This window comes from Castor canadensis, chromosome 7, assembly GCF_047511655.1.
Source record: "Castor canadensis chromosome 7, mCasCan1.hap1v2, whole genome shotgun sequence".
Lineage (NCBI taxonomy): Eukaryota > Metazoa > Chordata > Mammalia > Rodentia > Castoridae > Castor > Castor canadensis.
Window position 1 is genome coordinate 147,801,004 of NC_133392.1, and position 16,565 is coordinate 147,817,568.

At 38.5% G+C, this 16,565-nt stretch overlaps 2 protein-coding genes across 40 annotated transcripts in view; both read left to right on the forward strand.

Moving 5' to 3' along the window:
• Positions 1 to 16,565, forward strand: part of Eif4g3 (eukaryotic translation initiation factor 4 gamma 3) — a 269,231-nt gene that overhangs the window by 214,787 nt on the left and 37,879 nt on the right. For 38 of the 39 annotated variants that reach the window (XM_074081102.1, XM_074081107.1, XM_074081115.1 and 35 more), the window contains 5 exons: positions 4,778 to 4,924; positions 5,405 to 5,641; positions 6,776 to 6,880; positions 8,353 to 8,485; positions 11,962 to 12,056. In XM_074081102.1, the coding sequence (XP_073937203.1) occupies positions 4,778 to 4,924; positions 5,405 to 5,641; positions 6,776 to 6,880; positions 8,353 to 8,485; positions 11,962 to 12,056 (717 nt within the window). Of the gene's footprint in view, positions 1 to 4,777; positions 4,925 to 5,404; positions 5,642 to 6,775; positions 6,881 to 8,352; positions 8,486 to 11,961; positions 12,057 to 16,565 lie in introns of those variants that run through there. The other variant, XM_074081118.1, reaches the window with a different exon arrangement.
• On the forward strand, positions 12,069 to 16,565 carry LOC109689690 (probable ATP-dependent RNA helicase DDX52). The gene has a single exon (XM_074081120.1). The coding sequence runs from the start codon at positions 12,378 to 12,380 to the stop codon at positions 13,908 to 13,910; it is 1,533 nt and encodes a 510-aa protein (XP_073937221.1). The 5' UTR covers positions 12,069 to 12,377; the 3' UTR covers positions 13,911 to 16,565.

Here is a 16,565-nt window from a genome sequence, read left to right on the forward strand (position 1 = left end):
CCATTGGTGTCTGGCTTCTGGATCATACTTGAAGAGCTCTTTATTCTACAGGCAATAAAGATTTGTTTATGGTTTTAGTAGAGGAGTGACATTAATGACAAATGATATTTAAAAGGCTTTGCAAAGGTCCAAATTGAGTTGTAATAGGAAGACATTATATGTATAAACCAGGCACTCATGAGATTGCTAAAACCTTTATTGGGTTATTTTAAATTACAGAATAACAGTCTACTTGAACAAGTGAAAAAATATAAAGATGTACAGAGAAAAGGTTAATACTAACCATGTGAAACCCTAGCCACCTTCCCTTTTAAGACGGTTATTGGGAATGATTTTAATGTATCCTTCCATAATTTTCTCTATATTCATAAAATAACATACTATGAATATATAGACATTCATAATAACATATTATGAATATATATAGACATTATGGTAGATGCCTGTATGTTACCAGAAATTCAGTTCCCATGAGAAAAGGGTTTTGAGGATATACTTTCTTATTAGATTAAGAGGATGACAAGGGAAGTCAGCCTCAAAATTCTGTCATCTCTCTTCTGAGGAAACATGTCCACTTTTTTAATGGGAGAACTCAGGAACTTTGTTTCAGGGTACCTGACAAAATGCATGTCCCAGAGCAGGTTTTGGCCTTGGTTCTTGTCTCCCAGTTTACAGGTGGTCCATCTGTGATGTATGTCTTGGTTTATAGAAGTTTATTCCTTCAAAGGGCTAAAGAGAGATAGGGCCAAGAAGATTGTCTGATGTAGTTGAAAAATGAAGGGTGTTAACTTTGGGCTCCTCAGCATGGGGAGAATGAGAGAGAAAGGAATCCTGGAATAACAAAGCACAGGAGAACTGAGCAGCAAACAAGCTACAACTGAAAGTTTTTCTTTTGTATTCCTAGTTACATGTAATCCCAGCCACTCAAAAGGTTGAGGCAGGAGAACTGTTAGTTCCAGCCTATTAAAACATACATACACTCACATGCGTGTATGTGAAGTGTTTATTCTTTAATTATATCATAAATTGTTTTACATTGTGCTTTTTTCACTTAAATGTTTTGGTAGCCTTTTAGGAGATTATGGATAGATTTTATTTACACTTTTTCTGGAGTTACTTAATGTTTAATAATATCTATATGCCATAATTTATTCTGCCCTCACTCTTTATTTCTAGATTGTTTTATGTTTTTGCAACCGCAAGAAGTGTTGCAATAGGCCAGGCATGGTGGGTCACTCCTGTAATCCCAGATATTTTGGAGGGTGATTGTTTGAGGCCAGCCTGAGCAAAAAGTTAGCAAGATCCCATCTAAATAAGCTGGGTGTGGTGGTGCACATCTGGAATTGCAGATGAGAGAAAAAGAGAGATCCTAATTAGGAAGATTTGTGTCCAGGCTGGGGGGAAAAAAACCAAACAAACAAGACCACACCTATATGATAACCTAAAATAGCACAGAAAATGGGGGAGTGATGCAGGCATGGCTCAAGTGACAGAGCATTTGATTAGCAAGCACAAGCCATGAATTTAAGCTCTAGTACAAGGTGTATATGTGGGAAAGATCCGTACTGTAATTTTATAAGTATATATATTCATATATACATATATATATGCATATAAAGTTACCACATACTGAAGAATATAGGTTTTTGACCTATTTTTTTAATGTTTTTGTGTGGGAGGTAGGGGTTGTTTGTGTTTGAGACAGGATCTTCCTGTAGAACTCACGCTGGCCTGGAATTCTGTATGTAGGTTAGGCTGGTCTTGAACTTGAACTTCTGCTTCTGCTTCCCACATACATGTGCCAATGTGCTGGGCTTTATTTTTCATTTTTTTTAAGTGTAACAAATACATTGGATATCTAGGGAGGAAAAAGTCTCCATTTGTGTTATCTGTAAAATTTAATGATAAAATTCTCTTTGTGACTGATTTTAAGCTACTGACAGAGTAGTTAGTTGTGAGCACCTGGCACCCAGCACAGATATGCTTTTTCATTCTCTTTTATATTTCCTAGTGCATTATTACATATTTTGAGTCCTATATAGTAGAAGACAGAGTCTCCTTGTGGCTTTTGCTTTGGAAAACTTTTGCTTTTATATAACATTTTTCTTCTTGAATGCTAATATACCTCGGAGCCCCTTTGTTTACTGTAGAGTAGGCCTGACTATGAAAATGGTCCATTTAAGTGGGGATATGTTGGGTTTTCTGTAGTTGTCTAAAATATTATTTGATGATGTTCCCTTCTTCCCAAGTTAATGTTTCTGGCAGAAAAGAAATGTGTCATATAACGTGTGGTCGTTTGCTTGATTTTGACTGGACTTGTTAAACAGTCTCGTAGAGAACATGCTGGAGGATGTATAGGGCAGCATCGTGATCCTCAGTTCCAAGAAGTTTCTCTGGCCATTCAGCCCTTTATTAGCAGCTGTCCAAGCTCACTCTAGATGATATAAGTACAGTGCATCCTAGCGCTGGGGTCACAGCTCAGTGGTAGAGCACTTGTCTAGCATGAATGAGACCCTGGGCTCAATTCCCATACTCCAAAAATTAAGTATAGTGCATCCTGTTTTTCATCATTTTCTCACATTTCACTTTATGATTCCAGAAAGGCTGTTTTGCCCACATTATACAATTGCTGTTCAGGGGCTGGGATTTGCCTAGCATGTACAAGGCCCTGGGTTTGAGCTCTAGTACCGCTGTAAAAAAATATATACATACATAATAATATATACATTAAAAATACATATATACATAATAATAATATTGTTGTTCAGAATGGTGCTTGGGGGCTTTCATCTGTTAAACAAGATATTTTGGTCAGATTCAGTGCTGTAGTTTGTCTTTTTTCTGTTCTAAGCACAGTCATAAGAACATCTCTGTGTTTGATTGCAAATAACCTTGAAGATAGGCATTGCTAAAAAGTTGAATGTGGATGGAAACCTTGTGAGCATTTACCTCCAAATGGCCCCTCCCATCCATTCTGCCTCTGTATGTCAAGAGTGTTTCTAAAATGGTTATTTGTTAGGCAAACTTCTTGAGAACTATTATTATTATTATTATTATTATTTGGTGGTTTTGGTATTGGAATTTGAACTAAAGGCCCTGCACTTGCTAGACAAGGGCTCTACCACTTGAGCCCCACCTCCAGAACTTTTTGCTTTATTTTTCTGATAGGATATCATGCTTTATGCCCAGACTATTAGGAAAAATGCCGCTCACAAAGAAAGCTCATGAGAAAAGTCTCACGTCCATACAGCAAAGTTTAATGGCAGGCCCCAACTGCCAGGCTGGCCAGGGAAAAGATGGCGCAGCAGTGAATCTGGGCCAGGCGTGGCTTTTATAGAAGGGGAAGATTAAGGAAGTTAGCGCGTGCATGGTAGTCTCTGGTAGGGGTGGGGCTGTCTTAGAGTGTGGGAATTTCTGTTAAGGGGAGGGGCTGCCATTTTGGCCAATTCACAAAATGGCGACATTATTGTTCTATCATTCCCCCATTTTTTCTTTAATAATGATGGGAATAGGGGCTGAGGATTGGGAATTGGGGCTAAGGGTCAGCCTCTTAGCTGCTTCCTGCTGGCAGGGGGTGCTGTATGGGACAAGATCCTCATACTCCTGCGTCCTGGTGCGGGCCCTTATAGCAGTCCTCTGTATGGTTTTGGAGAGGTTGATATCCCTGGAGGTATAACTGGTTAAACTTTTTTTTTTTTTTACTGCTTAAACTTTTGATTAGCAATAGCAGACATGCGGTCTAAAAGAAATCTTTGTACTGTTTTTATGATACAAGGGAGGAAGCTTAAGAATATGAGAGCAAGAAATATAGGCATTAGGATGGGCATTAGCCAGGAGAACCACTGTGAAATGTTATTCCCTAGAGGATTCCAAGAGTCATTCAACTCCCTTCTCCATTTTTCTAACTGTTCCTTGAGAGGTGCTGCCACTGGGAGATCCCATTGAGCTTGACAGCAGTGGGTGTCATGAGAATGACCAGAAGAGGGCTGGTCCACCGAAGTCCCAATGGAGAGGTTAGAAGATCCTTTTAGGAGCACAAGATCCCCTGGTTTAACAGAAATTGTTATAGGATGGGGCAGGATCTGGTCTGCATGCTCTCTGAGAAGTTCCCTGAGAAGGTTAAGGTAAGGCAGGTAGTCAGCCAGAGGGGCAGAGTCTGTTGGAGGCAAGTTTTCTAAGAGTAATGGGCGGCCTCAGGTGATAGAGAACAATTGCCTAACAAATTTAAGTAGTTCAAACACCAGTACTGCCCCCCTCAAAAAAGGGAGAATTCCCACCCCACCCCAGCCTACCCCAATCTCAACTAACAAGTTGGGTATGTTAGGGCACATCAGTAAACCCAGCTACATAGTAGACATAAGTAGGAGGATTATAGTCCAAGTCCAACTCGGGAAAAGCATAAGACCCTACCTGAAAAATTACTGAAGCACAAAGGACTAGGGACATGACTCAAGTGGTAGAGCATTTGCATAGCAATCACAAAGCCCTGAGTTCAAACCGCAATACTGCCAAAAAATTGACATGAAATGGATTTCCTAGTCAGCTGGAGGCATAGCCATAAAAGGTATAGTACATGTGTATGAGAACAATGTGTCTTTTCTATATAAAAGTCAAGGAATGTTAACCGTTAGATTATGAAATGCAAGAAGCTAAGTTGTATACCTCTTATAGAATGCTTATCTGGGGTTTAGTCAGAATTATTTTGCACAATAAGGAAAACTTACTATGAATGTCTTTAAGTAACCTTGCTGCTTTTGCATTTTCTGTTTGGATGCAGCTGAAAGTACCCATGGCAGACAAACCTGGTAACACAGTGAACTTCCGGAAGCTGCTACTAAACCGCTGCCAGAAGGAGTTTGAAAAAGATAAAGCAGATGATGATGTCTTTGAGAAGAAGCAGAAAGAACTTGAGGCTGCCAGTGCTGTAAGTGTTTTCACAGACTGTGCATGTTGAGTATATCAAGTAGAATTTTCATAAAGCCAGCTACATCTCCCTTCTACCTTAAAAGGTGCCTGTAGTCTTCCCTCCACTCCACACCCTGTGAAGAGAGAGGTACCACGGTTTTTTTTTTCATTTGTTTTGTGTTTTTGTTTTTTGAGAGGTACCATGTTGATATTAAGGACAATTGCTTTAGTCCTTTTTAGTGCCAAATGTTAAGACCCTACCCTGCAAGTCAGGAATACAGTGTAATCCTGTACTTCAGAGAGGTTGGGTTTCAGAAAATCTGAAATGATTGCAAACTTTTGTTGACAGCTCCATTTTCTGAGGAGTTTTGGTCCATAGTTGCTGTGGCAGATTCTCAAAGGACATCTGAGCCCTAAAAAGAACAAGGTCCATGACTGTTACCATTTCCTGTTCAGTACAGGTTTCATCATTATACTTTTATTCCTTCTTACACAATAGCCAGAGGAGAGGACGAGGCTTCATGATGAACTGGAAGAAGCCAAGGACAAAGCCCGGCGGAGATCCATTGGTAACATCAAGTTTATCGGAGAGCTCTTTAAACTCAAAATGCTGACTGAAGCCATCATGCATGACTGTGTGGTGAAGCTGCTCAAAAACCATGATGAAGAATCCCTGGAGTGCCTGTGTCGCCTGCTCACCACCATCGGCAAAGACCTGGACTTTGAGAAAGCAAAGGTAAAATTCCAGAGACTCAGAAGCAACCCTTCTGCAGGACCTCTATCGATTGCAAAAACACTTAGGCTGTCAACAAAAGTGTTCCCATTTTGCCCTTACAGTTTATACCGTTTATGTTCTCCTTTGCCATCTCATTGTTAGTGTTCTTTACCATATTTGCATTAGATGCAGAGATGAGGTCGTTCCCAGATTATATACAAGTCAATTTGTAGATCGTTCAGATTATTTGACTCTTGTCCTCTTTTTTCCTTTATAATCACATTATAGGTCATTTGTTTGTATAGCAAGTTTTGTAGAAATAAGAAGGAAGAAAACTACCATGGTGAGGCCAGAAGGTGATGCAGAAGTAAAGAAGGCCCAGTCGTTTTCATTTGTTTCTTTGGACAGGGTCTCACTATGACATCCAGGCTGGCATTGAACTCATGATCCTCCAGCCTCAGCCTCCTGAATATTGGGATTGCAGGCATGAGACACCATGCCTGGCCCTCAGTAATATTTTTAAGTATATGGTCTAATTAATGCACAGTTATCTAACCATAATACAAGAAAAAATAAAATTCAGTCATAACATGGTATTGTCCAGATAAGTATGTGGAAATTAGAAATACTCAAAGAACTGATACAGAAATGTTTCATAATATCTGAGTCAGCTAGGATTATGTTTGGTGCTGATATCAGTAGTTTATACAAGATTGGGGCTTATTTCTTACTTAGTAAACAGAGTTCTGGGATAAGTCCATCCAGCTTAAAATTTTAGCATTCCTAAGTTATAATCCTTGTCCTCATTACTCTCAGCAGAGATGCAAGGAATAGGAGCAAAGGATACAGCCACACCTCTTTTAAAGAAGGTTACAGAGCTTTAATATAACAGTTCCAGGAAGCCTAGAAAAAGTATATTGAGTGGTCATAAGGTCAATTAAAAATTCTACCACTACCAATTCCACTATTAACTTTTGATGATAAGTTGTTGCTAGAGCATTTAAAAATCTAGCAGGCAGAGTGGCTCAGGTGGTAGAGCGCCTGCCTAGCAAGCATGAGACCTGTACCACCCCTATTAAAAAAAAAAAATCTCATGGTGAAAGTCACATTTGAATTTTTTCAGCCAGGAATACTAGTGATTTTTTTCTCTTGTAGCCACGTATGGACCAGTACTTTAACCAGATGGAGAAAATTGTGAAAGAAAGAAAAACCTCATCTAGGATTCGATTCATGCTTCAAGATGTGATAGACCTAAGACTGGTAAGTAGATGAAGAAAAAAAGCTTACCAGTCCAGTCGCTTAATGAATTGAGTTGAGTGAAGTTTTCTTGTTGCTCATGTGCATAAGAGCTTACTGCTCAGAAGTTGAATTGGCATAGTTTCATGAGAGTTACGTGAGAGGCAAAGCCTGCTGCCTGTTGTGTTTCTCTTCTGTTTCTTGTTCTCTGCCTATTACATGTTTACTCTGATTATCAAACCACATTGTAATTTTGAAGTGTGCCTTTCTGAATTCAAATTGTGGTCAATTAAATGTAGTTTTTGTAATCTGAATAATCAAAAAGTCCTGTCTTCACTTTGAATACATTTATCTTCCTGAGTGTTACGTTTTTCGTATAATATGAGGATGTCACCAACCTTGTGGATTTGCTATAGATCCAATACGATAATTGCATGAAGCACCAATTCAGAAATCTTAATGTTTCCTTCTTCACTGCTTTCCTGTACTGCTGCTTTCTACCCCCTTTTCTTATACCACCTGCAGCCTTCATCAGTATCACCTTTTTCTTAGTTTAACTCCTGTAGGAAATGTACCACAGCTGAAAGTAAATGTAGGCCTTACTGAAGCCAGATAGCATTGATGACAGCTCTTTATCTTTCTAAGCCCAGATGTGACCTTAGGAGCCTTTTGTTTATTTGTTTGCAGTGTTGGGGCTTGAACTCAGAGCCTACACCTTGAGCCACTCCACCAGCCCTTTTTGTGAAGGGTTTTTTCAAGATAGGGTCTCGAGAACTATTCGCTCAGTCCTGGCTTCAAACTGTGATCTTCTGATGTCTGCCTCCTGAGTAGCTGAGATTATAGGTGTGAGCCACTGGTGCCTGGCTTTAGGATCCTTCTTACTACCAGAACTACTACCGTTTATTCAGAATTTGCATGCTGATTTAAACCTGTTTGCCATTCATCCCCTAGTGCTTGTATCAAATGCTGGACTATAGCTGGAAATGGACTGAGAAGTGTAATTATACAGAGACAACTTGTGCCCTCATTAGAGGGGATAACCAGAGGGCAGCATTGTATGGCACTTTGTGTTAGGGTACCAGAATTATGTTATTGGAGAAAGGAAAATGCAGTCATCTTCAATTTGTGGACTAACTGGTAATGCCACAGATAAGGGCAATCCTGAGGAATCCTCATCCTTCTTGATTCCTCTTCTCTCTATTCCTTTCAAGTGTAGAAAACAGTGATAAAATCACTTGGGCCAAATCCTTTCCCTGTTCTTATATCTGTCAGCTGTTGGAATGTGTAAAATAGAGCTGGCCAGGGTTGAGGAATTTTATTTCTTAAGTCAAATACCCTAAATATGATGTCATCTATAAGACAGGAGAAACTTTCATCATTCCAGATTTTGTAGGTATTTTATATTTTTTAGCAGTGAAAAGTAAAGATTTAAAATTTTTTTTTCTTTATTTTCAGTTAACTAAACTAACTGGTAACCTAATTTTCTATTTTTGTAGTGTAATTGGGTATCTCGAAGAGCAGATCAAGGGCCAAAAACTATCGAACAGATTCACAAAGAGGCAAAAATAGAAGAACAAGAAGAGCAAAGGAAGGTCCAGCAGCTTATGACTAAAGAGAAGAGAAGACCAGGTAAGGGCAGGAGACTTGTATGCTTGGGAGAACCTGGGAGTTTGAAAGATAGATATGTGAGAATACTTCATGCAGGCATGAAATGAGACCAAAGAATAACCCAAAGAATAGTGTTTGGGCAGTTAAGTGAAGCTGGTTCATGTGGAGGCTAGTCATTGAGTAAAAGCAGAAAGTGTGGAAATTAAACTTAATTTCTTTGACTTCTTCAAAGGCAGTAGTCAACAAGACTTTATTGTACATCTCTCTATGCAGAGAGGTATAAGAATAGAAAATACATTTCTTCCTTTTAAAGCTCACAGTCTATGTAGGAAGGTAAAACTAATCCAGGAAACATTTCTCAAGCACATGGAAGACATCATCGGTTTTGAGATGTATTCTCCATCAAAGTTGTTAAATATTAAAAAATTATTTGAAAATTTAGAGTAAAAGAAAGATAGAAAGCTGAAAAAAGTCCTTATTTCAAGAAGAAATGCTCAAACCTGGGTTTTACATTAAAGAAAGATACTTGAAAGAGAAGGATTTCAGTCATGAAATTAAAGTAAACATACACTGTAAAAAAGGAAAAAAACAAGTCTAATGATGGTAAAATCTAGTGTTCAGAAGGAATGGAAAATGTTTGTCTGGAAGAATTACAATGAACTTTCTTTTTTTGTGGTCGGTACTGGTTTCAAACTCAGGGCCTCACACTACTTGCTTTTCCACTACTCCACTAGCCCTTTTTTGTAATAGTTATTTTCGAGATGGAGTCTCAAGAACTACTTGCCTGGGGCTGGCTTTGAACTGTGAGCTACCAAAGCCTGGCTAAAATGAAGAACTTTTGACTTTTGCTTGGTAGACATTAAGGAGCCATTCTAAGTTTTTGGGGTTTTTAAACTTTTTTTTTGGTGGAAGGAGGGGGGGATACTGGGGCTTGGATTCAGGGCCTCATGCTTGGTATGTAGCGCTATACTGCTTGAGCCCCTCCACCAGCTTATTCTACATTTTTTTTAGTGTTTTTTTGGTTTTTTTTTTTTCTCGTGGAACTTGAGTTTGAACTCAGGGCTTTGCACTATCAAGCAGGAACTCTGTGTTGGGTATTGGCGGAGTGGCTCAAGTGGTAGCGCATCTTCACACTTGCTAGGCAGGCACTCTTACTGGTTGAGCCGCTCCACCAGTCTCCCATTCTCAGTTTTTAAACAATGAAGTACTGTCATACTAGATGTATGTAATAAGATTCAGTTTATCACTTTGGGTTTTTTTTTTTTTTTTTTGACGCTAGATATTAAATCCAGGACCTTGTGCTTGCTAAGCAAATGCTCTACTGCTGAGCAACCCATCTTATGACTCCTTGGGTAGTGAATTAAAGTTATACACTGAACTCAGCAATGTGATTGTTGCTGAAATCCTAGGAGACAGGTAGTAATAAGATTAGAAAGGAAGAGACATATGAAAAAAATAAGTCAAAACAGAAAGCATTTTATACCTGAGAAAATAGTCTGTTTACTGAAGTTTAGAAATATTGGAAGAGAAACTCTGTAAGAACAAATGACAGTTTTCTTTTGAACGTATTTGAGATGAACATAGGACACAACATGCACTGTGCAGTTAAGTGATCAAGGGATTGTGTGTGACAGTCTATCAGGCTTTGAATGTCAGCTCTTCTACGCTAGCTGTATGACCTTACACCTGTTCACTCTGTTGCAAAATGGAACAAGAAATAGTCCCTAGGATTTGTGTGAGGCTGACACAAGGTAATGCCTGTGGCTCATTGTAAATACTCAGTCACCATCAGTTGTTATTTATCGCAGACATAGTAGAACTCACAGTGTAGTTGGATGACTCCTCCAGAGAAGAAAGTTTGCACTTACTTCACCTAGGACTTAATGCACTAACGATTTTATTATTGAACTCCTTAAAGAAGGAAAAGGAGATTTTGAAGACTAATTTGTTGGAGGTTGTCCACAGATGATTGAAGGTAGAAAGCATCTCTTGGAAAAGTGACAGATAAAATCAAGTAAAGAAAGAGAACAAGGATATAAATGTCATAAAAACAAGAAACAGCTAGCACAAAGAAAGTTAGTAAATATGTGAGACTCAAAACAGCCTTTGGATAGGCAGTTTGGGGGTTCATTGATATTCATTCATTGAACAAATACTGAGTGCCTATCACTTAACAAGAGAGTTAAAATTCTTTCCCTCATGCAGCTTGTATCTTACCTGGGGAGGAAGGTTACACAATAAACACTAAAAATAAATATATAATTTGTTCTATAGAAAAATAAAGGAGAGAGAGTGGGGAGAGCAAGGCTTGGAGAGTGGAGGTTGCAATTTTTAAAGGGAGCTTGGGAACCTGTTAAAGTTGGTGCTGTTGAGCAAAGACGTGAAGCAGGTAAAGGAGGTAAGTTGTATGCATAACTGGAGAGAGAAGGTTTTTGGCAAAGAGACTAATAAGTACAAAGGCTCTAAACAGTGTTTTCAAGGAATGGAAGAAGACCAGTGTGGCTGGAGCTCTGGGTCTCTGGGGAATGGGGGTGGGTACTAGAAGACGGGGGACTGTGAGGCAGTGGGAACTAGAGTTTTGATTGGTAGGCCATTCATAAGGAATCTCGTCTTTTTCTCTAAGTGAGATGGAGATTGAATCAGAAGAGTGACAATATCTGACTTGTCCTTTGGTAGGGTCACACTAGCAGCCATGATGTAAACAGAAAAGGGTGGAAGCAGCTTGTCCAGACAGGAAGTTTTACAGTAATCTGGGGAAAAGACATTGGTGGTTTAAACAGAACTGCTAATGTCATAAATAGGGGCAAGATTCTACATAGATAGGACTGGCAGTGGCTGCTGACAATTGGATGTGAAGTTTGAAAGAGAACAGTATTCCTCCCTGAGCAGTTGAAGTGTTGAGAGAAGCAGGTTTGGTGTTTCCAAATGAACTTTAGGGTAGATTTTTCATTCTCTGTGATGAATGTCATTGGGATTTTGATGGGAATTGCATTGAACATGTAGATTTCTTTTGGTAGTATAGCCATTTGGAAACATAAAAGACTGCAGACAGCCAAGGCAATACTGAGCAAAAAGAGCAATGCTGGAGGTATCACAGTACCCAACTTCAAGCTATACTGCAGACCCAATAAAAACAGCATGGCACTGGCACAAAAACAGATATGAAGACCGGTGGAACAGAAAAGAGGACCCTGATAGGAATCCATGTAGCTATGCCCACCTTTCTTTTGATAAAGTCTCCATCTTGAGCCACTTTGCTAGCCCTTTTTCCTGTGAAATGTTTTTCAAGATAGGGTCTCTCAAACTGTTTACCTGGGCTTGCATTGAATCATGATCCTCCTAATCTTTCCTTCCTGGGTATCTCAAATTATAGGCATAAGCCGTTGGCACCTGGCTTTCTTGGTTTTTACATAGTGGCTCAGTTGACAATATTGCTCACTCTTTAAGTGTCAAACTCACTTGAGACATATAAGAAACTAGCTTTCTTCTCTTTGTAGGTGTCCAAAGAGTGGATGAAGGTGGGTGGAACACTGTACAAGGGGCCAAGAACAGTCGGGTACTGGACCCCTCAAAATTCCTGAAAATCACTAAGGTGTGTATGAAATTTAAAACACAACTTGAAAGCCCTGCCATTAAGTCTCAAAAGAACTCATTGCTTATATGAAATAGCTATATTGCATATTTTCTTCTAAGTCAACATTTATCACATTCTACATACTTTGCTTGGTGTCAGTCCTTTTTGTTTCTATGAGAGTTTTCTATAGAAGTATCTAGGTTAATTCTTAGAGTTATGAGATGCTGAAGATAACAGAAATGTGGTTAAAGGTACTTAATTAACCTCAAGTCATTTACAGATTTTATACAGTGTATCCTCACCTCTGGGGAAGAAGCATTTACTAGTTTAAATCTAACCATGAAAGGAATGACCGGGTTCTGGGTAAAGATGGACGTCCACGATCTTTTTCGCCGGCTTGGCGCAGGGGCCAAGTTCGACGTGAATCGCTTCTCCGCGGATGCAGCTCGATTCCAGGTAGGAAAAAGGAAATACGACTTTGATTCTTCAGAGGTGCTCCGGGGACTGGACTTCTTTGGAAACAAGAAGTCTATCTCATGTGAGTGTGGAGCATCACAAACAGACCAGAAACTCCAAAATGAAGAGAAAAAAGAAGAGAACCTAATTGAAAGGAAGAGGGAGACAAACAAGAAAAAGAGAAAGAAGATGGTTTCAGAAAATCCTTTTCAAGATGAAGGTACTATACAGTGGATATCATCTGTGGAAGCAAAGATTGAAGATAAAAAAGTTAAAGAAGAAAATAAACTAACTTCAGAAAAGTTGGAAGAGCTCAGAATGGAAAAGATAAATTTCTTCAGGAATAAATACAAAACTCACGTTCAAGGAACTGATCTTCCTGACCCAGTTGCTACATTTCAGCAACTTGACCGGGAATATAAAATTAATTCTCGACTGCTTCAGAACATTCTAGACTCAGGCTTCCAGATGCCTACACCAATCCAAATGCAAGCCATTCCAGTTATGCTGCATGGTCAGGAACTTTTGGCTTCTGCTCCTACAGGATCTGGGAAAACTTTAGCTTTTAGCATTCCCATTTTAATGCAGCTGAAACAACCCACAAATAAAGGTTTCAGAGCCTTGATTATATCTCCATCACGAGAACTTGCCAACCAGATTCACCGAGAGTTAATTAAAATCTCCGAGGGAACAGGATTCAGGATACACATGATCAACAAAGCAGCAGTGGCATCCAAGAAATTCGGATCTAAGTCATCTAAGAAGTTTGATATTCTTGTGACTACTCCAAATCGACTGATCTATTTACTAAAGCGAGATCCACCAGGGATAGACCTAACAAGAGTTGAGTGGCTGGTAGTAGACGAATCAGACAAACTATTTGAGGATGGCAAAACTGGGTTTACAGACCAGCTGGCTTCCATTTTCCTGGCCTGCACATCCCACAAGATCAGAAGAGCTACATTCAGTGCAACTTTTGCATATGATGTTGAGCAGTGGTGCAAACTCAACCTAGACAATGTCATCACTGTATCCATTGGAGCAAGAAATTCTGCAGTAGAGACTGTAGAACAAGAGCTTCTTTTTGTCGGGTCTGAGACTGGAAAACGTCTGGCCATGAGAGAACTTGTTAAAAAGGGTTTCAATCCACCTGTTCTTGTTTTTGTTCAGTCCATTGAAAGGGCTAAAGAACTTTTTCATGAGCTTATATATGAAGGTATTAATGTAGATGTTATTCATGCAGAAAGAACACAGCAACAGAGAGAGAACACAGTCCACAGCTTCAGAGCAGGAAAAATTTGGGTTCTTATTTGTACAGCCTTGCTTGCAAGAGGCATTGATTTTAAAGGTGTGAACGTGGTGATTAATTACGACTTCCCAACCAGCTCAGTGGAATATATCCACAGAATAGATTGAATTGGAAGAGCAGGGCATAAAGGAAAAGCTGTTACATTTTTTACTGAAGATGATAAACCATTATTAAGAAGTGTTGCCAATGTCATACAGCAGGTTGGATGTCCTGTACCTGAATACATAAAAGGTTTCCAGAAATTGCTAAGCAAACAAAAGAAAAAAATGATTAAGAAACCACTGGAAAGGGAGAGTATTAGTACAACTCCAAAATATTTCTTAGAGCAAGCTAAAACTAAACAGAAAAAGGCCACTGGCCAGAGCAGCAAGAAGAAGGTAACCCTTGAAGGCGAAAGTTAAAAACAAATTTTAAAAAAAGAAAATGTAATTTTATGATACCATGATATCAGCATGAATGTTGTTTTCATGGAATACTTCAAGTCTTACAATCACCACTACCAAACATCTGAAATCAACTACAAATACATGAGTCTGGGGAAAAATAATCGCTAAGCTATCAATACATCATGTCACATTTCAATTCATATGTGAAAATTATATCATGGAAATATCATTGACATTTCTGTGGTTTGAATCTAGAGACATACTTCTTATAGAAGAACAAATGCTTATGGTAAAAGTAACAACACCCAAATGTGGTGAACTCTTAAGGAATTTTCCCTTCAAGTGTGAAGGAAAGTATGATGTATGTTGTAGAGAGGCATCTAGAACAGAATTTTAAAATGTTGAGATTGAATACCCCCTCTATCCCTTTCCTCACATTTGTTTTGGCGGGGGAGGGGTAAATAAGGAGTAGCGCATGTAGTCTATCAAGAAGAAATAAATTCTCTTAATATTTCTTAATGTGTTAAAGTCTTTTGTGGTGTGAGCCACAATAAAGAAGTATCTCTTCTAAAAAAAAAAAAAAGAAAGAAAGAAAGGAATGACCAGTTTTCCATATCTAAGGCCTAAAGAAATCATAGAGAACCTACTAGAAATCATTCTGCAGTAAAGATTTAGTATATTTCTACCTTCCTTTCTCTTGAGAATTCCTGGGCAGTAAAAAGAAAGAAATTTCTCTTAAGCAGATGTTTTCACCAATGGAAGTTGGTAACTATAAGTAGAGTGAAGAGCTTAAGAGAATGTAGAGAAACTGTAATTAACTTTGGTAAAAATGGAAACTTCCACAATCTAATAAGTTTTGCAAATCATTTGCAAGTGTTACTTGATCTTTTCCTACATTTTTCCTAGTTCTGAAAATTGGCATCCTGCTAGCAGAGTACTAGAGGCATCTAGTAAAGCTAATGTGAAAATATCAAATGGAAAAAGGTATCAGACAGGGCTGAGGGCGTAGCTCAGTGGTTGAGTGTTTGCCTAGCATGCATGAGGGCCTGGGTTCAATCTCCAGGGCATTAAAAAAAGTTCTGCCAGGTGTGGTGGTTCTTGTCTATAATTCCGGCTCTCAGGAGGCAGAGGTAGAGGGATGGCAAATTTGAGGCTAGCCTACGCTACAAAGTGAGTTCGAGGCCGGCCTGGACAAAACCCTGTCTTAAAAAAAAAGGAAAAAGAATAAAACGAGCTGTTTGTATCTTCATAGTTTTGTCAAAGTTTTGTTTCAAGATAAAATTCTCCCTGGATCTTCCTTGATATGATTAGCTAGGATCCTGTTCTTTTCAGAATCTGGTACATTCTTCTAGTTCTTTTCAGAGCAGGAATTCCATTGGTGAATACAACTTGATACCTTTTCATCTCTATTTCCAGCAAAAAAAAGTGTCAACTAAAATCTTATATTTAAAGAATTCTTCCAGTGTCGGCTCCATCATCTTTAGTATTTTATCAATATTTAATAATGAAATTCATGCTTTTAAATATTACACTTTGTGCTTAGACACCGTAAGAAAAGAGCAGTGCTACTATCAAACCTCTGACATCAGTACCATAAGATTTTAAAAATATATAAATTGTTATAATTTATGTATTTGGGTAGTTGTACTGTAAGTACTCTATGTAAGTATTCTAGGAAAAGTTCAAACCACTAAACATATTCATTGTTAATTTAGAAGAGATTTGTGTGAAAGGCAGTATGTTACTAGTTTTCAGCATATAGAAATACCTTTATTATAAAGAACTCAATTCTTTTATATGTGTTTTGTGGTATTACAGTGTATTCTGTTCATTTCTACTGAAGTTTTGCTTGGAGGTTAAATGTAAGCAACACCAAGCATCTTTTCCCTCTACTCCCTGTCTAGCATTCCATTGTGCTTTCTTCTTATGCCTCTTTATTGCCTACTCACATCCAAACCCATTCCCTGGCACCAACATAAAATTTTTGTCTTTTGACTTTTTTTTTTTACAGTAATGTAACAGATTTATTAGTTAATTTTTTAGTACTTGTGCTTTCCTTTTTTACAAAAGAAATTACTGGTCATCATTTTTTCTACAAGCAGAATCCTTAGCACCTCCTTATCACATTTGGCAAATTAATAACCCTCCCTAACTAGAGGGACCTGAGTACTTTCTTCAGACCCATGTCTTCATACTATGTCAAGTCCAAGGAAGTGCGTAGAGCCTATAGGGATCCCACTTTCAAGAGAACAGCATCAATTTATGTTTCTTCAAACTTGCATTCCAAGCAAAATTATGTTGCTAAAATTAGTTCTATATTGAAGAAGAAAAGAATAAAAGAAAAACTGTTCTTCTGGAATATTTCCTATAAGTGAC